General features: G+C 28.5%; 1 protein-coding gene across 1 annotated transcript; it reads left to right on the top strand.

Annotated features, from left to right (window-relative positions):
• The first annotated feature begins 6,371 nt into the window (after positions 1-6,371).
• Positions 6,372-7,799, top strand: LOC137827218 (probable glutathione S-transferase). The gene is made up of 2 exons (XM_068633475.1): positions 6,372-7,050; positions 7,235-7,799. Exons 1-2 carry the CDS (start codon positions 6,730-6,732, stop codon positions 7,589-7,591), a joined length of 678 nt encoding a protein of 225 aa, XP_068489576.1. The 5' UTR covers positions 6,372-6,729; the 3' UTR covers positions 7,592-7,799.
• The last annotated feature ends 7,411 nt before the right edge of the window (positions 7,800-15,210 follow it).

The raw sequence follows: 15,210 nt of genomic DNA, 5'->3' as shown, positions 1-15,210 counted from the left end.
TTGCACCTCCATAATTTTCCCATTTGAAAAAAAAAATCGTAGTGTCTTTGTTATAAAAATATGTGTAAGAGTTATTCTCATGACTTGTAGGAAGAAAGAGCCGTTTAGGAAGAAAACTAGGCCCAAAGTTGTGTTGTATTTTAACAAATATTAGTGTGAGAAATATGAAGATAGACTTTTGTTAGCAAATCGTTTGAACATTTTAGACCATCCATAACTAGACATTCTTTTTAGAATGTTAAAAGGGTCATATTTGTAATAATAAATAACTCAAATTTCCCTTTTTTTTAATATCTTAAATAATATTTTAGTCCCTCAACTATTTTGAAATTCCACTTTCACACTCCCTTAAAATTTTGACAGTTTGGTTCCTCAATATTTTATAATTTCCAAGTCTATTAAGTGATGATATTAAAAGTCACGTCACAACAGCACAACGTGTTGGTCTTGTGAGTGTTGCGAATGATGCTTTCACATCATGTCATTTTAGTGCTTTGAAAATTTTGAAATTCAATTTTTAGCTTTACAAAAATTTTCACCTTTCAATTTTAGTTTGTAAAAAGATCTTTATTCTTCAATTTTAGTCCTTACATTTTTTAATTCTAATGTTTCAATATTTACAGAGCCAGATAATTTTAGAAAACACATTCTATTGCATTGAAGTTAAATTGATCTCATTTTCATTTTTTTAAAATTTTAAATATTTTGTTTAGATAAGAGAATTTAAATTTATTGATTTTTTTTTTAATATTTTCACGTTCTGCATCTGTACGTGAGTGCAAAGGTAAATGATAGAAGAAGATGAATAGTAAAAAAGAAAGAGAGAAAGAAAGAGAAACTGAATATGCAGACTTTCATTGAGTTAACCTTTTTAAACGTTTTTCACATTTAGCAAGAAAAAAGGGCTAAGCCCAAACATTAAATAAGAGGGGCCAGAGGGAAAAACAAAAAAACATCAAAATCCCTCTCATGTTGGTATGTGTTACACACCAAGCTTGGAGAGAAACTTGTTAAAAATCTCTTTGTTAAGAGGTTTGGGAAGAAGGTCAACTAGTTGATTTTTCTGTGCCAATAGGTAGCAAATGAAAGAGACCCTGATGAAGCTTTCCCCTCACCACGTATTTCTATATTTTTGGTTCTATTATGGAAGTTGTTATTTTGTGTTATATGTCTTGTTGATTGACTATCACAAAATAGACTAGCAATCCCATTAAAGGTAATGTGAAGATCCTCAAGGAAAAAACTCAGTCATTGAATGTCACAATTGGTAGCTGCAAGGCCTCAGTATTCTACTTCTAATGAAGAGCGAAATATCCAAATGTGTCTAGTATGATCATCAACAATAGTTAAGAAATACTTATGTCCATGAAGAGAATGAATCCCAATAGGACCCCAATATCAAATGAATAAGATTAAAAACATTTAAAGATCGTGTATTACTTTGCTAAAAAGGGAGTTTATACTGTTTGACAAAATGACATGTATCACAAGCAGTTTTAGAAATAGAGTACACATAGGGAAAATTCCTACAAATGTATTCAATAGTTTTGCTTCTGAGATGTCGTGATTTGTAATTCTTAATATCAACATTGTTTTCATTACAGTTACGAACATTGTGAAGCAAAAAACCATTATTTTTTAATCTAATGTGAAAATCATGAAGATAGTATAATCCTTTATACAAATCAACTTGTCCAATCATCTTGGATGAAATGTTGTCCTAAATCTGACATTTTTTAAGAGAAAAAATTAGTTTGCAGTTTAAATCTTTAATTAGCTTATGAACAAAAATAATATTGAATGAAAATTCAGGAATATATAAAACATTGAACATAGATGAATATTTAAAATTTTTGAATAGTTCCATCATAATGAGCAATAATGAGAGACCCTTTGGGTTAGTTTTATATTAATAGGTTTAATTTTATAAAAAACAGTAAACTGATCTTTGAGGTAAGTCACATAATTAGTAGCACTAGTGTCAATGATTTATGAATTCTTACCTTTTATTTATGTTTCAGTTGTAGCATATTCATTGTTATACCTTTGAATTTGATTGATACCATGATTTGTTGTTGTTGAAGATTCTAATAGTTGTAGGAGTCTTTGCATTTGATGAGTAGTAGAAGAATTTCTTCCAGTTTCTTCTTGGTTGTTGTTTTGTAAAGGGTCATTCTTTACATTTAGATTGCATTTTCTATCTTGATTAGTGTTAAACTATTCATTCTTCTGTTTGTACCATGGAGGATATCCATGTTTAGAGTTGCACTCATTCACTGTATGTTTTCTTCTACGACACTAAGAACACTACTTTAATTGATTATTTGATCTTCCTCTACCTCTTCATTGGCTATGTTATGAATTTCCCCTTCCCTGAGTCTTCCAAAAATTCTGATTTTAGGGTTTCCAAGAACCATGTTCTTGTTGTTTTTAGTTGACAATTTTTTCATTGGTATCCAAGAGAACCTTTATTTCTATAATGGTACCTGTAAGTTGTCTTTCTTGCTGGAAAACTAGCAATTTTAAAACTTTGTTTATATTGGGAAGAGGATCCATAAGAATAATTTGGGTAGTATTATAAATCCCTCAAAGACCCTTTAGGAAGAAGTAGATGACATATTCTGAATCTCTATACTTAGCATAGATTTTAGACAAAGCACAATTACAAGGAACATGGCAAACACAGTTAGGTATAGGTTTAAGAGATTCGAGCTTTTACCAAATAATTTTCAAATTAGTAAAAAATTGATTAACATTTCTTTCTCTGTGTTTTCGGAATGCAATTCTTGGAGCAAATCTGAGATCCAAAAATGATCTCCCATATAAAATTCCTCTCTCAAATCTTCCCAAAGGTTTTGAGCAATGTCAATATACACGACACTCTCTATAATCTGTGGTGTTAAGGTTATTGATATCCAAGAAGGAACCATTACATTACATTTTTCCCACCATGTCTCAAATTAGAATCACTCTTGTTGGCTTTAGAAATGTTGCCATCAACAAATTTAAGCTTGTTCTTGGATAAAATGACCATTTTCATGTTTCTACTCCATGTATAATAGTTAGTTTCACTGAAAGAGGGAGAGACAAAACCAATCTTGAATTTTGGATACAAATAGTAAAGATTAGTGAGATTCAGACATTGATCCATTGTAACGACAATAGAAGTGATTTATGATGAATCAGATCTCATTGTTCCCAAAATAAGATTCAAGAAATAATAAAGAACAAAAAAAAATAGCAGCAGAAGCAGAACAAACCTTAACCTGCTATGATACCATATAAAAAATGGTAAAGAACAATTAAGGACAAAGAAGTAAAATAGTTCAAGGTAAAAAATTTAAACCATGTAGGCATAAAAAAGGTAAAGGTGAAATACCCAACACTCAGAGGGCATATTCGTGAAAGAAGAAAAGTGCATATTCGAGAAAGAAGAAAAAAGTTCTTATGACTTGTTTGAAGAGAACAATTGGAGCGATTGAAGAAGAAGAAGGAACAACTCTTGATTAAGTAAGAGCTAAAACCATATGATTTTATTTCTATATTTTTGTAAATAAATTTACAACAATGAGCAAAACCCCTTTATACAGGGTTTGAAAACAAACTTAACTAATTATAAAAAAAAATGGGAATAGTCTCATTATTAACCCTTCTATTTGATTACTAAATGACACTCATTAGAAATCTTACCCTCTTACTTTTAATTAATAAATTAAGTTATTATCTTATTTATGAAATAATTAAATTATAAAATTTGATATTTATATATACTAATTTTTAATTGTATGATTTTATCAATTCAAAATATCTTTTACAAAATAAAAATTTATTTAATTATATTTTATTTAAATAGAAAAAATTACACAATTATGACAGTTTAAAAATGTATCGTTGAAATAATTACATTTTATATTTAATAAAAAATTTAAATGGTCATTTAAAAAAAATATTTTTAGTTATCACGCTACTCATTGGAATTAAGGTAAACTCTAATAAACTTCTGATTTTTTTGAATTTGACTCAAGTGCCAAAAAGTAACTTTTTTTCATCTAAATAATTATTATTATCATTAAATTCTCGTAGGGACTAAAATGGAAAAAAAAATTAGGAACTTAAATAAATTTCTAGGAAAAATTAAGGATTATAATAATTTTTTTATTTTTTTAATAATTTTTTTTTATGTGATGAAGTTATTTGAGGTATCAACTTCCTAAATGTTAACTTGTATAATAATATCTAATATAAAAAAAAAAATTAATAATATTAATTTTCAGTATAACATGATACATAAACACCATATCTACCTAATTATATTCAATTGTTACACACATAAGGTCAAATAAAATTGTAAAGCACACTCCACTATTTTTTTTATCTTTTTCTTTTTTATAATAAACAAATAATAATTTCCATTTATTAATTTACTAAGCGTCCCTTCTAGATAAGTATGATTTGGTGGTTTATATCTTACACATAATAAGTTTTGTTTTTATAGCTTATTTTTTCAAAACTCCATTAATAGGAGGATGTGAAATTTGGTGAACATGTTGACGACGTTGTTGCACATTCATTTCATTTAGAATGAATCTACTTTTAAATATTTAATTCCATTCATTCTCCTGTCACATCAGCCATTCACGCGTGATTACTACTAAACTACAAAATCATAAACTAATAAGAGTATCACAAACTTTTCAGATTTTCATGCTGTATTTTAGTTCACACTTGCAGTTTTGAAATTTAGCAAATTATTCACCTAACATACAAGATTCATCAAATCTATTTTTCGTTTTTTTTTCTGTCTTCTTAAATATTTAATAAAATATATAGTTATATTTTTTAGTTGTCATTTTTTTTTCAATTAACAGACTCAAATTAAGAAAAAAAGGATATTATTCCAACTCTACTAATTAACCATTTTTATAAATTAGCAATTTTATCGTGATTAATTTATTGTTCTATAAATAACTATCTTCCTTATTTTTTTTCCTTTCTTATTAATTTGTAGTTTTATGGTGAGAAAGCAGCTGGATGAGATTGTTGACTTCCACAAAAATAGTGATGGATTCCCAGTCAACCCTCCAAGTAAAATCAACCATTGCCACAATAAATCAGTTCAATTATAAAGAAAATGGCCATTTTAACATTATTTTCAAATTAGATATTATTAAACAGTCTCCAAGTATCACATATTTGCTGTTGTAACTTATCATTATGAGATATTTGAACTCAGTTTTTAATTTATAAAAATAATTGATGATATTTATTATGTTTTATATGAAATTTTGCTGATAAAAATTTTGTGTTATATGAAAATTGGTTATTACGGTAATCTTAAACCATACCATACAATAATATTTTAATACATTTTTAACACGTTCTTTACCATTGTTAAAATATGTTAAATAAAAGTTCAAATTGATGAAAATATATAATTTATAATAAATTTCAACCAATAAAAAATGTATTTTGAAAAAGAGAACGAAAAATATTTTACTCGTATTTCTAATCTCAATGTGTCAACAGGAAGAGAAATAATTATCTAGATTATAAGATTAAGTTAAGAATATAATAAATCATTAATGTGATAAACAATATGAGAAACCATCAATCTATTTCAAAGAGTTTATAAATAAACTTCCATTTCTTTAAAGGGCGAAGTTTTAAATGAAATATAATTTTAAAAACGAACATTTTTTTTTCTAAAAGAAACAAGAAAACTTTTAAATAACTTACAATCCTATAATTTTTAATTTAAAAGATTATTTTTTACTGAATAATTATATATATATATATATAAGTTAAAAATGACTAAATTATTTCAATTTAATTTTCAAAGCAACCTTTAAGAGTCAAAAAGTCAATTCAAATATGACTGATTTTAAAGACTTGTTCTACGTCATGTTCTCCCCGTTTTTTTAATTCTTTAACGTTCCATTTCATTTTTTATTTTCAAATTTTAAAAAAAACATTTTTTAATTATAATCTTAATTTAATCACAAAGAAAAAATAGTTATACAAATAAAAAAAATATAATAACACATAAACGTATATTGAATTTAAAAAGCTAAACTCAATATAACAATTTACTCGCTTAAAATTATATTTTAGAAAAAGTAGATAATTTGATTTATTTTGGTAAAAAAATCTATACACGAGTATTATAAAGAAATAGAAGAAGTATGTTATAAAATATTGAATTGTAATTATACATAAATTTATTTGGTTTCATGAGATAGTTAAAGATGATTGTTTATAGCATTGAATTAATCGTGAAAACTGAATTAATATTGAATTAATGATTCAAAGGATATAAAAAAAATTTAAAACGCGTATGGAGTGGACTATATTTAAATTTTGTGGTATCTGGCTTACGTAATCTCTTTCGCATTTCCTTTGACATTGGGTACTAAGAATGTTGATGACGGTGAAGGTTGCTTTCTAGATCCTTCTCGTCTTCAATGTTCTGCATTCACATGCTGCACCATTCAATTTCTTCAGCTGCATGCTTGGTCTACATTAAATGTGAATTCAATTTGTGAATGAATCACGTTACGATTTTTTCATAAATAGTAACTTTAATGTAGGTATAATATAATATTTGGGTGTTTGATGAGGTTTGCGCTGAATATTAGCTGTGGTTGGGTCTATAAAAGGAAACGAAGAGCTCAAGAATAACAAATAAACCAGTTATAAATTATATTGAGTGAAGGTTAGAAGTTCTAAACAATGGCTGCGAATCAGGGAGAGGTAAAGCTTTTGGGAGTTCTGGGAAGCCCTTTTGTGTGTAGGGCGCGTATTGCTCTCAAATTCAAGGGCATTGAATACGAATTTGTGGAAGAAAATTTGGCCAACAAGAGTGAACAGCTTCTCAAATATAACCCAGTTCACAAGAAGGTCCCAGTTTTTGTTCACAATGAGAAGCCCATAGCAGAGTCTATGATCATTGTTGAGTACATCGATGAGACCTGGAACAACAACCCCATCTCTCCTTCTGATCCTCACCAGAAAGCCTTGGCTCGTTTCTGGTCCAAATTCATTGATGACAAGGTAACCCATGTTTTCCTCTTTTCCTCCTTTTTCCTTGGAGTATATATGTTTAAGAACTCAATAATCAACAGCCAACCATATGTTTTTCTAAGAAACTTCATTCATCAGATGTATCAATTTTTTGTACGATCATGTTAATGATTTGAAAGGTGAAATGTTTGTGGTAACTGGTGTGTGAAATCAGGTTGTGGGTGCTGCATGGAAATCTGCTTTCACTGTTGATGAGAAAGAGAGAGAGAAGAATTTGCAAGAAGCATTGGAGGGTCTGCAGTTTCTTGAGGATGAGATAAAGGAGAAGAAATTTTTTGGGGGAGAGGAGATTGGGTTGGTGGATATTGCAGGTGTGTTCATAGCATTTTGGATGCCAATTGTTCAGGAAATAGCAGGGTTACAGTTATTGAGCAGTGAGAAATTTCCTAATCTCTACAAATGGAGCCAAGAGTTGATAAACCACTCTGTTGTGAAGGAAGTTCTTCCTCCAAGGGAACCACTGTTTGCCTTCTTCAAAGGCCGCTATGAAAGCCTCACTGCCTCAAAATAGATTGATTTAGGGATAATTGTGTGAACAACTTCTCCATCAACAATAAATTGCTGTTTCAATTTCGTCTCAAATTGGTATTCTGTTTGATTTAGTAAACCTATTCGATAACATGTCAAACCATTTCTAAACTATGAAGTTCATTCTTGCGTTGTTAGTTCTCGTTATCGGTATTGGAAAGAAGAATATACATTTGAGAACTTTGCTCCAATATAACTCTTTTTCTTTATTTCAAATTTTATATTCTATTTATATAAAAAAAATTTGCATCACTGTTAACATCTTGTTATGCTGACACATCAAATAATAACAATCATTTGTCATCACATAAAAAAAAGTATTATTAAAAAAAATACAAAATATGGAGAACAAATTTCAAATTTTATATAAAATAATAAAAATATCTTTTTTTATATCATTAATTAAAAATTGTATAGTCAATGCTTTATTAAAAAATCTACATACAATAAAAACATACATCTTACACAATATTATAATAATATAATAATATTTTAAATTAAAAACTAAATTAAATATGATTAAAATATTATTAGATTGATTTGTAAAGTATATTGTAAGGAACGACAAAAATAGTTTTAGAGTATAAATGGTACAATTAAAATGACACCTGAATATTTTATTATTAAAGTGAAAAGGCTATATAAATAGAAATTTAGTTATTCAGGTTTCATTTTAAAAGAATCATCATCTCTCTAAAAACTCATTTTTCTTTCCTCTACCTTCTCTCTAAAATTTCTTTCCTTTGAATTAGTTTTGATCTAGGGTATCCTTAAGCTTCTTAGTGAGCATCTGCTAAAGTCCGGGTAAGGGAAGCTAGTTTAAAATTTTCAATGAATGTGAGTGTGATGTGGTCACCAATTCCAAATTTTGTTGCAAGATTTCCTTGTTTTTAGTAGATTGTAGTTTGATTGAAATTAAAAGTGTTGTGATTGAGATTTGGTTGTTTGATTTAAATGGTTTTGGAATTAGAAATCATATATATATATATATATATATATATATATATATATAGATGGACATAATAGCTCAATGATTCTCTGCAAGCTAGTGAATTCTAGCTCAATTCTTGGTGCTCTCTAGAGGATTTTAGCTTAAGCTAGCGAATTCTAGCTCAAGCTAGCGAATTCTAGCTCAAGCTAAAATTTTGGGTGCTCTTTGGATAATTTTAGCCCAAGCTAGCGAATTTTAGCAAGGTAAAATTTTGGGTGCTCTCTGGAGGATTTTAGCTCAAGCCAGCGAATTCCGTCTCAAGCTAAAATTTTGGGTGCTCTCTGGAGGATTTTAGCCCAAGCTAGCGAATTTTAGCTCAAGCTAAAATTCTGGGTGCTCTCTAGTGGATTTTAGCTCAAGCTAGCGAATTCTAGCTCAAGCTAAAGTCTATAATAATAATAATAATAATAAATTAAAATGTTAATCTATTTTTTATTTGCTTTTAAAAGATTGATTTATTTATTTTTATATAGTTTTTCTTATAAAGTATGTAAACTTTTATTTCATGTATAATTAATTGAAAATCTCTTTAATTAGACATTTATATGATTAGTTAATGAATTGTTGTGTGTTTTGGATATTCTAAGCATTGGTATGATTTGATAGTTTGATGTTGGATATTATGAGGTTCAAAATATGAATTTTAATCAAGACATAGTATTTTCAGAAAAGAAAATAGTTAAGATTGTTTAGGATGTGCATTGACTAGGGATTCATCTAGAAGGAGATATCCTGACTCTAATGAGATAATGGAATCATATAGATGAAGTTATTCAGGTCGTGAGAGTCAAATGAGGTTCGTATGAATGGGTAAGTTGTTTGATAGATAACTAACTTGACCTGTTATATGAGTTAACCCTGTCATACTAGGAGAGAGATGATATTGAGATTAATTATGCGCATAGCTGTGTGGATTTCATAGTGATGTAGTATGACAGGTTAATAAAATACTATATAAATAAAAAATAAATAAATAAAATTTATAATTAATAATAATAATCAGAATAATATTTTAATAATTATGTCAATATAAACTAAATTAAAATATTTGTAACATTAAAATTTGTAATTAATTAGTATTGATACTTAAATTAAACTGTTTGGTATTATTAAAATTTTAAAATTACAATTAATAATAATAATAATTAATATTTATTGAAACATAATAATAATTAATATTTATTGAAACATTATCTTAACATTAGTAATGAATTTTTTTATCTGATTTTATATTAGCTATTACAAACTTGATAGTTTAATCATTTATAAAGACTATTAAATTTATTAATAATAAAGTAATTGTATATTTAAACCACTAGAATTAATTATTAACATTAAAAGTGTAAGTGTAGTTTAAATTAATAATGATTGTCAAAATTTTAATTTATTATACAATAACTTAAATCAATATTTTAAATATTATTATATTTTAGTAATATAATTTTTAAATAATTTAATATTACGTTTATTATTGTAAATGTATATATTTGACTATTTTATAAATATTTAGATGACATGTGAATAATATTATAAATATTAAATATAGATTAAAAAATTAAGAATTATAAATTGTAAAATTAAGTTTTGGAGATATTAGTCAATATTTTGGTTAATTAAAATAAATTTTATATTATATGTAGTCTCTATAGTGGGAATTTCCATTCATTTACAGTGGTTATTTTTTTGGGTAGGGCTTGTTGGATTTTACACACTCATATGTTGGTATGCTCCATAATTTGAAAACACAACACTAGAATTGTCAGTTTCAATATGAAAATCCCTCGAGTAAAGGGTCAAAGTTGGTGTTATAAAAATTCTCACAAATAAATTTGACAACAGATCATCAGAACTTGACACAAACAAATGTCTCCGTTCATTCATAATCGAGTGTGGTGGAGGCGTGACTCAGGAGTTGGCATAAATGTTCTTGAGGAATTGAATAAGAATGAATGTAGTATATACTTGTTTTGAATGTGGATGGTGAGTTTTGCTTATAATGTGTGTTTCTTAGATCTTAGATTAGTTATGACACACATAAGAAATAGATGGATTGGTATGTACCCTTTCTTGTATTTATGTATATGGAACAATAGTCCTTGTATTGGATTCCTAGTCAATGTTAATTCACGTTTGTTGTTTTGCACATTGTTCCATTGTGCACATTTGTACCTTACTCATCAATGCCCCCTCGTGTCAATTTTATGTAGTTTTTCCAAATTTTTGGGTGGAGAAAGGATTTCTCATAATAGATCAAACTGACTTTCACCCTCTTAAATTATTGTCATTTAACAATTGCAAAACAAATTATTGTAGTGCACGATTTCCATAATTGTGCATCTCTATAGGTTTCAGCCGATGTTAATCTCTCTAAGTCTCAATATGTAGCTCATAAAAAGTACAATAAAGAGATGTTTGTTATAAAAAAAAAAATATAGCCAAAGTTAATATTAAAGACAAATATTAAAGAAAACATGAGATATGAATTTGTTATATTATGTACCTAGTCTCCTTAAATGTGATCTATCATTTCTCTATACCCAACTAGATCATTGTAAGGTACATTTTGAAAGTTTTGTACTTTACCTCTACTCTATTTGCACACAAATGGATAAGTTGGTTAGAGGTTAAAAATAGGTATGATATATGACATGCAATGTCATGCTCATGATTGTAATTGTGGTGCACAACCACTCGTTGTTTTTGTACATGAAATGTAATTTGTTGTTTGCTTTGTCAAACATTAAAACACCTAAGATGTATGCCCTACAATAGACGTGGAGTTGTTCCTTAAATGGTTCTTCTAGTAGTGGCAACATGTTCTCTCTTATCCACTTTAGTTTGACCTTATCGTCAAGTAATGTCTTTCCTCTAACAAACACGATACCTTAATATATATCACACATTTCTTTCTAATCAACCATCATGGGACCAATGATTTGGGTTTATCAACATTTAACTCAAGCATAAGTGAAACACCTTCAAGTTTTGTGGTGCTCCGAAGAGGGTAAATAGAATGTATGAGTCTTAATTATCCACCTCTCAATCAAAGTGGTTACCAAATAGTCGTCCACCTTGAGATGTCTAAGTTTTATTATTTCAAAAAATCCGACTTGTTGCAAGCATTGAATGACAGTAGTACGAGACAATAGATTAGTTTAAATGTAGAGATAAAGACAAAAAATTTGATACAATCCAATAATTGAGTCTACAAATAGAGTACATGGTCAACAATGGTGGTGAATAATGCCTCGTTTGACGTTTTTGAAGTTGTTGCATTGATAAAATTAGAGTTAATCCAAATTATTACTTCTAGGTTATATAGTATTAGGCATAATGTCTCATGTAATGTAAGAGTGAATCATGTGTTTTCATCTGAATGAACTTTATTTGTACCATTCATTTAGAGGCGACACTCTAATTAATGATTTGCGCCAATGTGCAGAAAGATGATGATGAACAGTATTGAGGCACAATGCCTCATGTAATATGGAATGAATTATATGCATTGATAAGGTTGGATTTGATCTAGATATTTGATTTTGAGGTGACGCTTTGATGAATGTCTTGTGTCAGTGCGCGAAAGTCTGACAATGAACAATATCGAGACAGAATGCCTTGTGCAATATGGGAGTCAAATCCTTATCAAATTAATTAGGCAACATGACATGTTTTTCTTACAAGAAAAAAAACAAAAGAATTCAAATTCTGTAAACTGAATTATGAGTTTTCTCATGTTCTAAAATAATTTCATAAATATTAGTTATGTAGAATATTTATGGGCCTTTTCGTATGTTACTAAGGTTAATTTTATTTCACTTTAATTACTTTTTATGTAATCACGTCATTTGATGTAATGTACTAGTGCAAAAAAAAGTAAGTACTAGTGACGATTCTTTTAGCAATAAGACAATGGTCTCGAAATTGCTATATATAAATAATGACTTTTTGCAGCAAGTGCACTGCGCTGTCAAAAGTAATAATTTGTCCCTAAGGACGGATATCGATCCCACAAAGAACAGTTGAATTATCAAGTACAATACTCACTAAATATAAAACAAAACAATTAAAAGTGTGTTGAAAATGGTTATGTTGGCGATGATCAATAAGAAAACAGACAAAGAATTGATTGCTTTAAGTTGGAAAAATAGGGATTAAGTTTCATCTGTCTCACTCTTTCATATTTTGATTAGCATGTTAACATTATGTTCTTTGATTGAAATTGATGCTCGTATAAAAGTCATTTATATTGATTCCTCACATATACAATTCTTAAGAATATTCCCTAAATATCGATCCCTCGCATATTTATAAGAACAACTTAGAATCAAACTCAAACATTAATTGCAATTAACATTTCAAGTCTATTCCTAACACTCAAATATGTTAAGTATTGTTGTTTAGGTCAGAACTCTAAAACTACTTTCCAGTCAGATTTAAGATTCTCAAACATGTCACAAATATTTAGAAGCAAAAAAACAATACCAATAATCAATGAAGAACAAAATATTATATCATAATTAAATATCACCTCAATACATAAGAGTTTAAACAGATTACTCTCAATCCCAAAGGGTAGACTTAACCACACATACTTCTAGCTCCTTCCATTCTCCCAATTGGAATTCACTCAATGGTGCTTTCCTCTCAATCTAGCACCTTAGGGTTGTGCTTATAGCCCCCTATCTAACCTAATTTGCTAGGGTTAGATGACTTCTTGTGTTGCGCTTCGGGCTTGTTCATTAAAACATAAAATTAGCCCAATTAATTTGACGCATTCTCGCTACTGAGTTGGACTTTTTTCTCTCTTGTGTGCGTTTTGGGTCTTCCAGCTTTCTCCTTTTAACATATATCATTCTTCTTTAGTCCAAATCTCCATTCTTCCATAGAAACCTACATTTAACACCAAATTTAGGAATAAAATGCTCTTATTCAATTAAAGATCATAAAAAATGTAAAAAGGTATAAATTCATAAATTAGAGATTATTTTATATGTAAATTAGCAATTAATACTCATAAGTGCCTATGTTTTAATATGAAATATTACGGAAATTAGGAACTTATCAATAAACACGTAGTCTATTCTCTTGAGGTATAGACGACAATTCTTGAACCGACGTGTTTATGCATAGACGACAATTATAGTAATAACCGCCGGTTTAGACCCTTCCATGCACTGCCAAATTTTATACATGCAAGAGAACCGTTGTTTTAGACCCTTCCCTTGGCCCATCAAAGATGGAGGTATAAATGATGGTTATTATACCCTTCTCCCGAGAGGTATAAACGACAATTACGGTAATCTGTGGCCCAAGCATGTCTCACATAATTTATGGCGGCCAAAGACAATGGTTGCTCATCCGTAAAAAACTACATTACAAAATAAGGTTCACATTAATTAGTGTTAAGATACATATACTTTAACTAATTATAAAGAATAATTTAAATATTATTACATGCTCCCAATTTGTTTTAATGCCTAGTCTTACAATGGTAACCATCCATTGCATAATGTAATAGCCACACTCATAGCCTCCCGATTGTCTATTACACTATAATTCAATATAAATTAAAAGTTAATATTGATAAACAATGAAAAGAGAAAGACAAAAATTACGAACCTTTAGGTTCAACCATGTTAGCTTTTGATAATTTGCACTGGCTCGACCTTTGAGTATGTTATATCCATGTCATGCCTTGATTAATACAAAAATCGCATTAATATACGTTTAAGTAACATACGCAGTTAATTTTATAATGTAATTACACATCACTTATTTGCTTCAGATGTGTGGATGACTTCTTGTGCAGTGAACAAAACCACACAATAGTGTTATCAACTACGGATAACACAAGTAATTGGCAATGAGCCATATATCATCCATGAAAAGAGTTAATAAATATTTAAAAGAAGAAATATAATAATTGACGACTTATAATTGAACTTACTAATTAATATAAGGAAAAAGATAAATTTGTTTTCCCTTTGAACTCAGAGTGTTAATGATGTATGACTGAGTTTCAACTTTCGTTGCTCCAATTGGATTAATCAAATAGGGATCCAAGAATCCATAGACATCTTGATTCCCGTCATTAATAGAAACTCCAGACAAATACATATAAGTTATTAGATAAATCATAATAAATAATAATTTAACATAAAGTAAATATTAATATAGGTAAAGATACTTACATCATAAAAAAATGAACTATAGTTATATTGAGCTCCTAGTTTCCAGTTGCAAATTCTAACAAATATGATATCTATATGTACAAGGGCATGTCAGTGTTTCTTCCAAAAAAAGTATCATCCCACGAAATCTCGATAGGTTTTAGATCAATATATTTATGTTGATCAAGAGTTATCAAGTGTTTTGAAGAATTCAAATCTTTTGTGCTTGATGCAAGGCTGTGTTGTTGTTGTGTTTTGGGAGGGATCTGGGTAGTTTTATTTGTAATCCACTCCTTTGTTGAATCTAAAGCTAATGTGTTTTAAATCATTTTTGAAATAAAGTGTTTTTCAAACTAAGTGAAAAACATCATGTTGTTTTGTCGAATAAACTGGTTGTTTTACTCTTAGGAGTTTTTGAAAAGGTTGAAAATTGTTTAAGTT

Source organism: Phaseolus vulgaris, chromosome 8 (assembly GCF_000499845.2).
Source record: "Phaseolus vulgaris cultivar G19833 chromosome 8, P. vulgaris v2.0, whole genome shotgun sequence".
NCBI lineage: Eukaryota > Viridiplantae > Streptophyta > Magnoliopsida > Fabales > Fabaceae > Phaseolus > Phaseolus vulgaris.
This window is presented reverse-complemented; position numbering and strand designations above follow the sequence as displayed.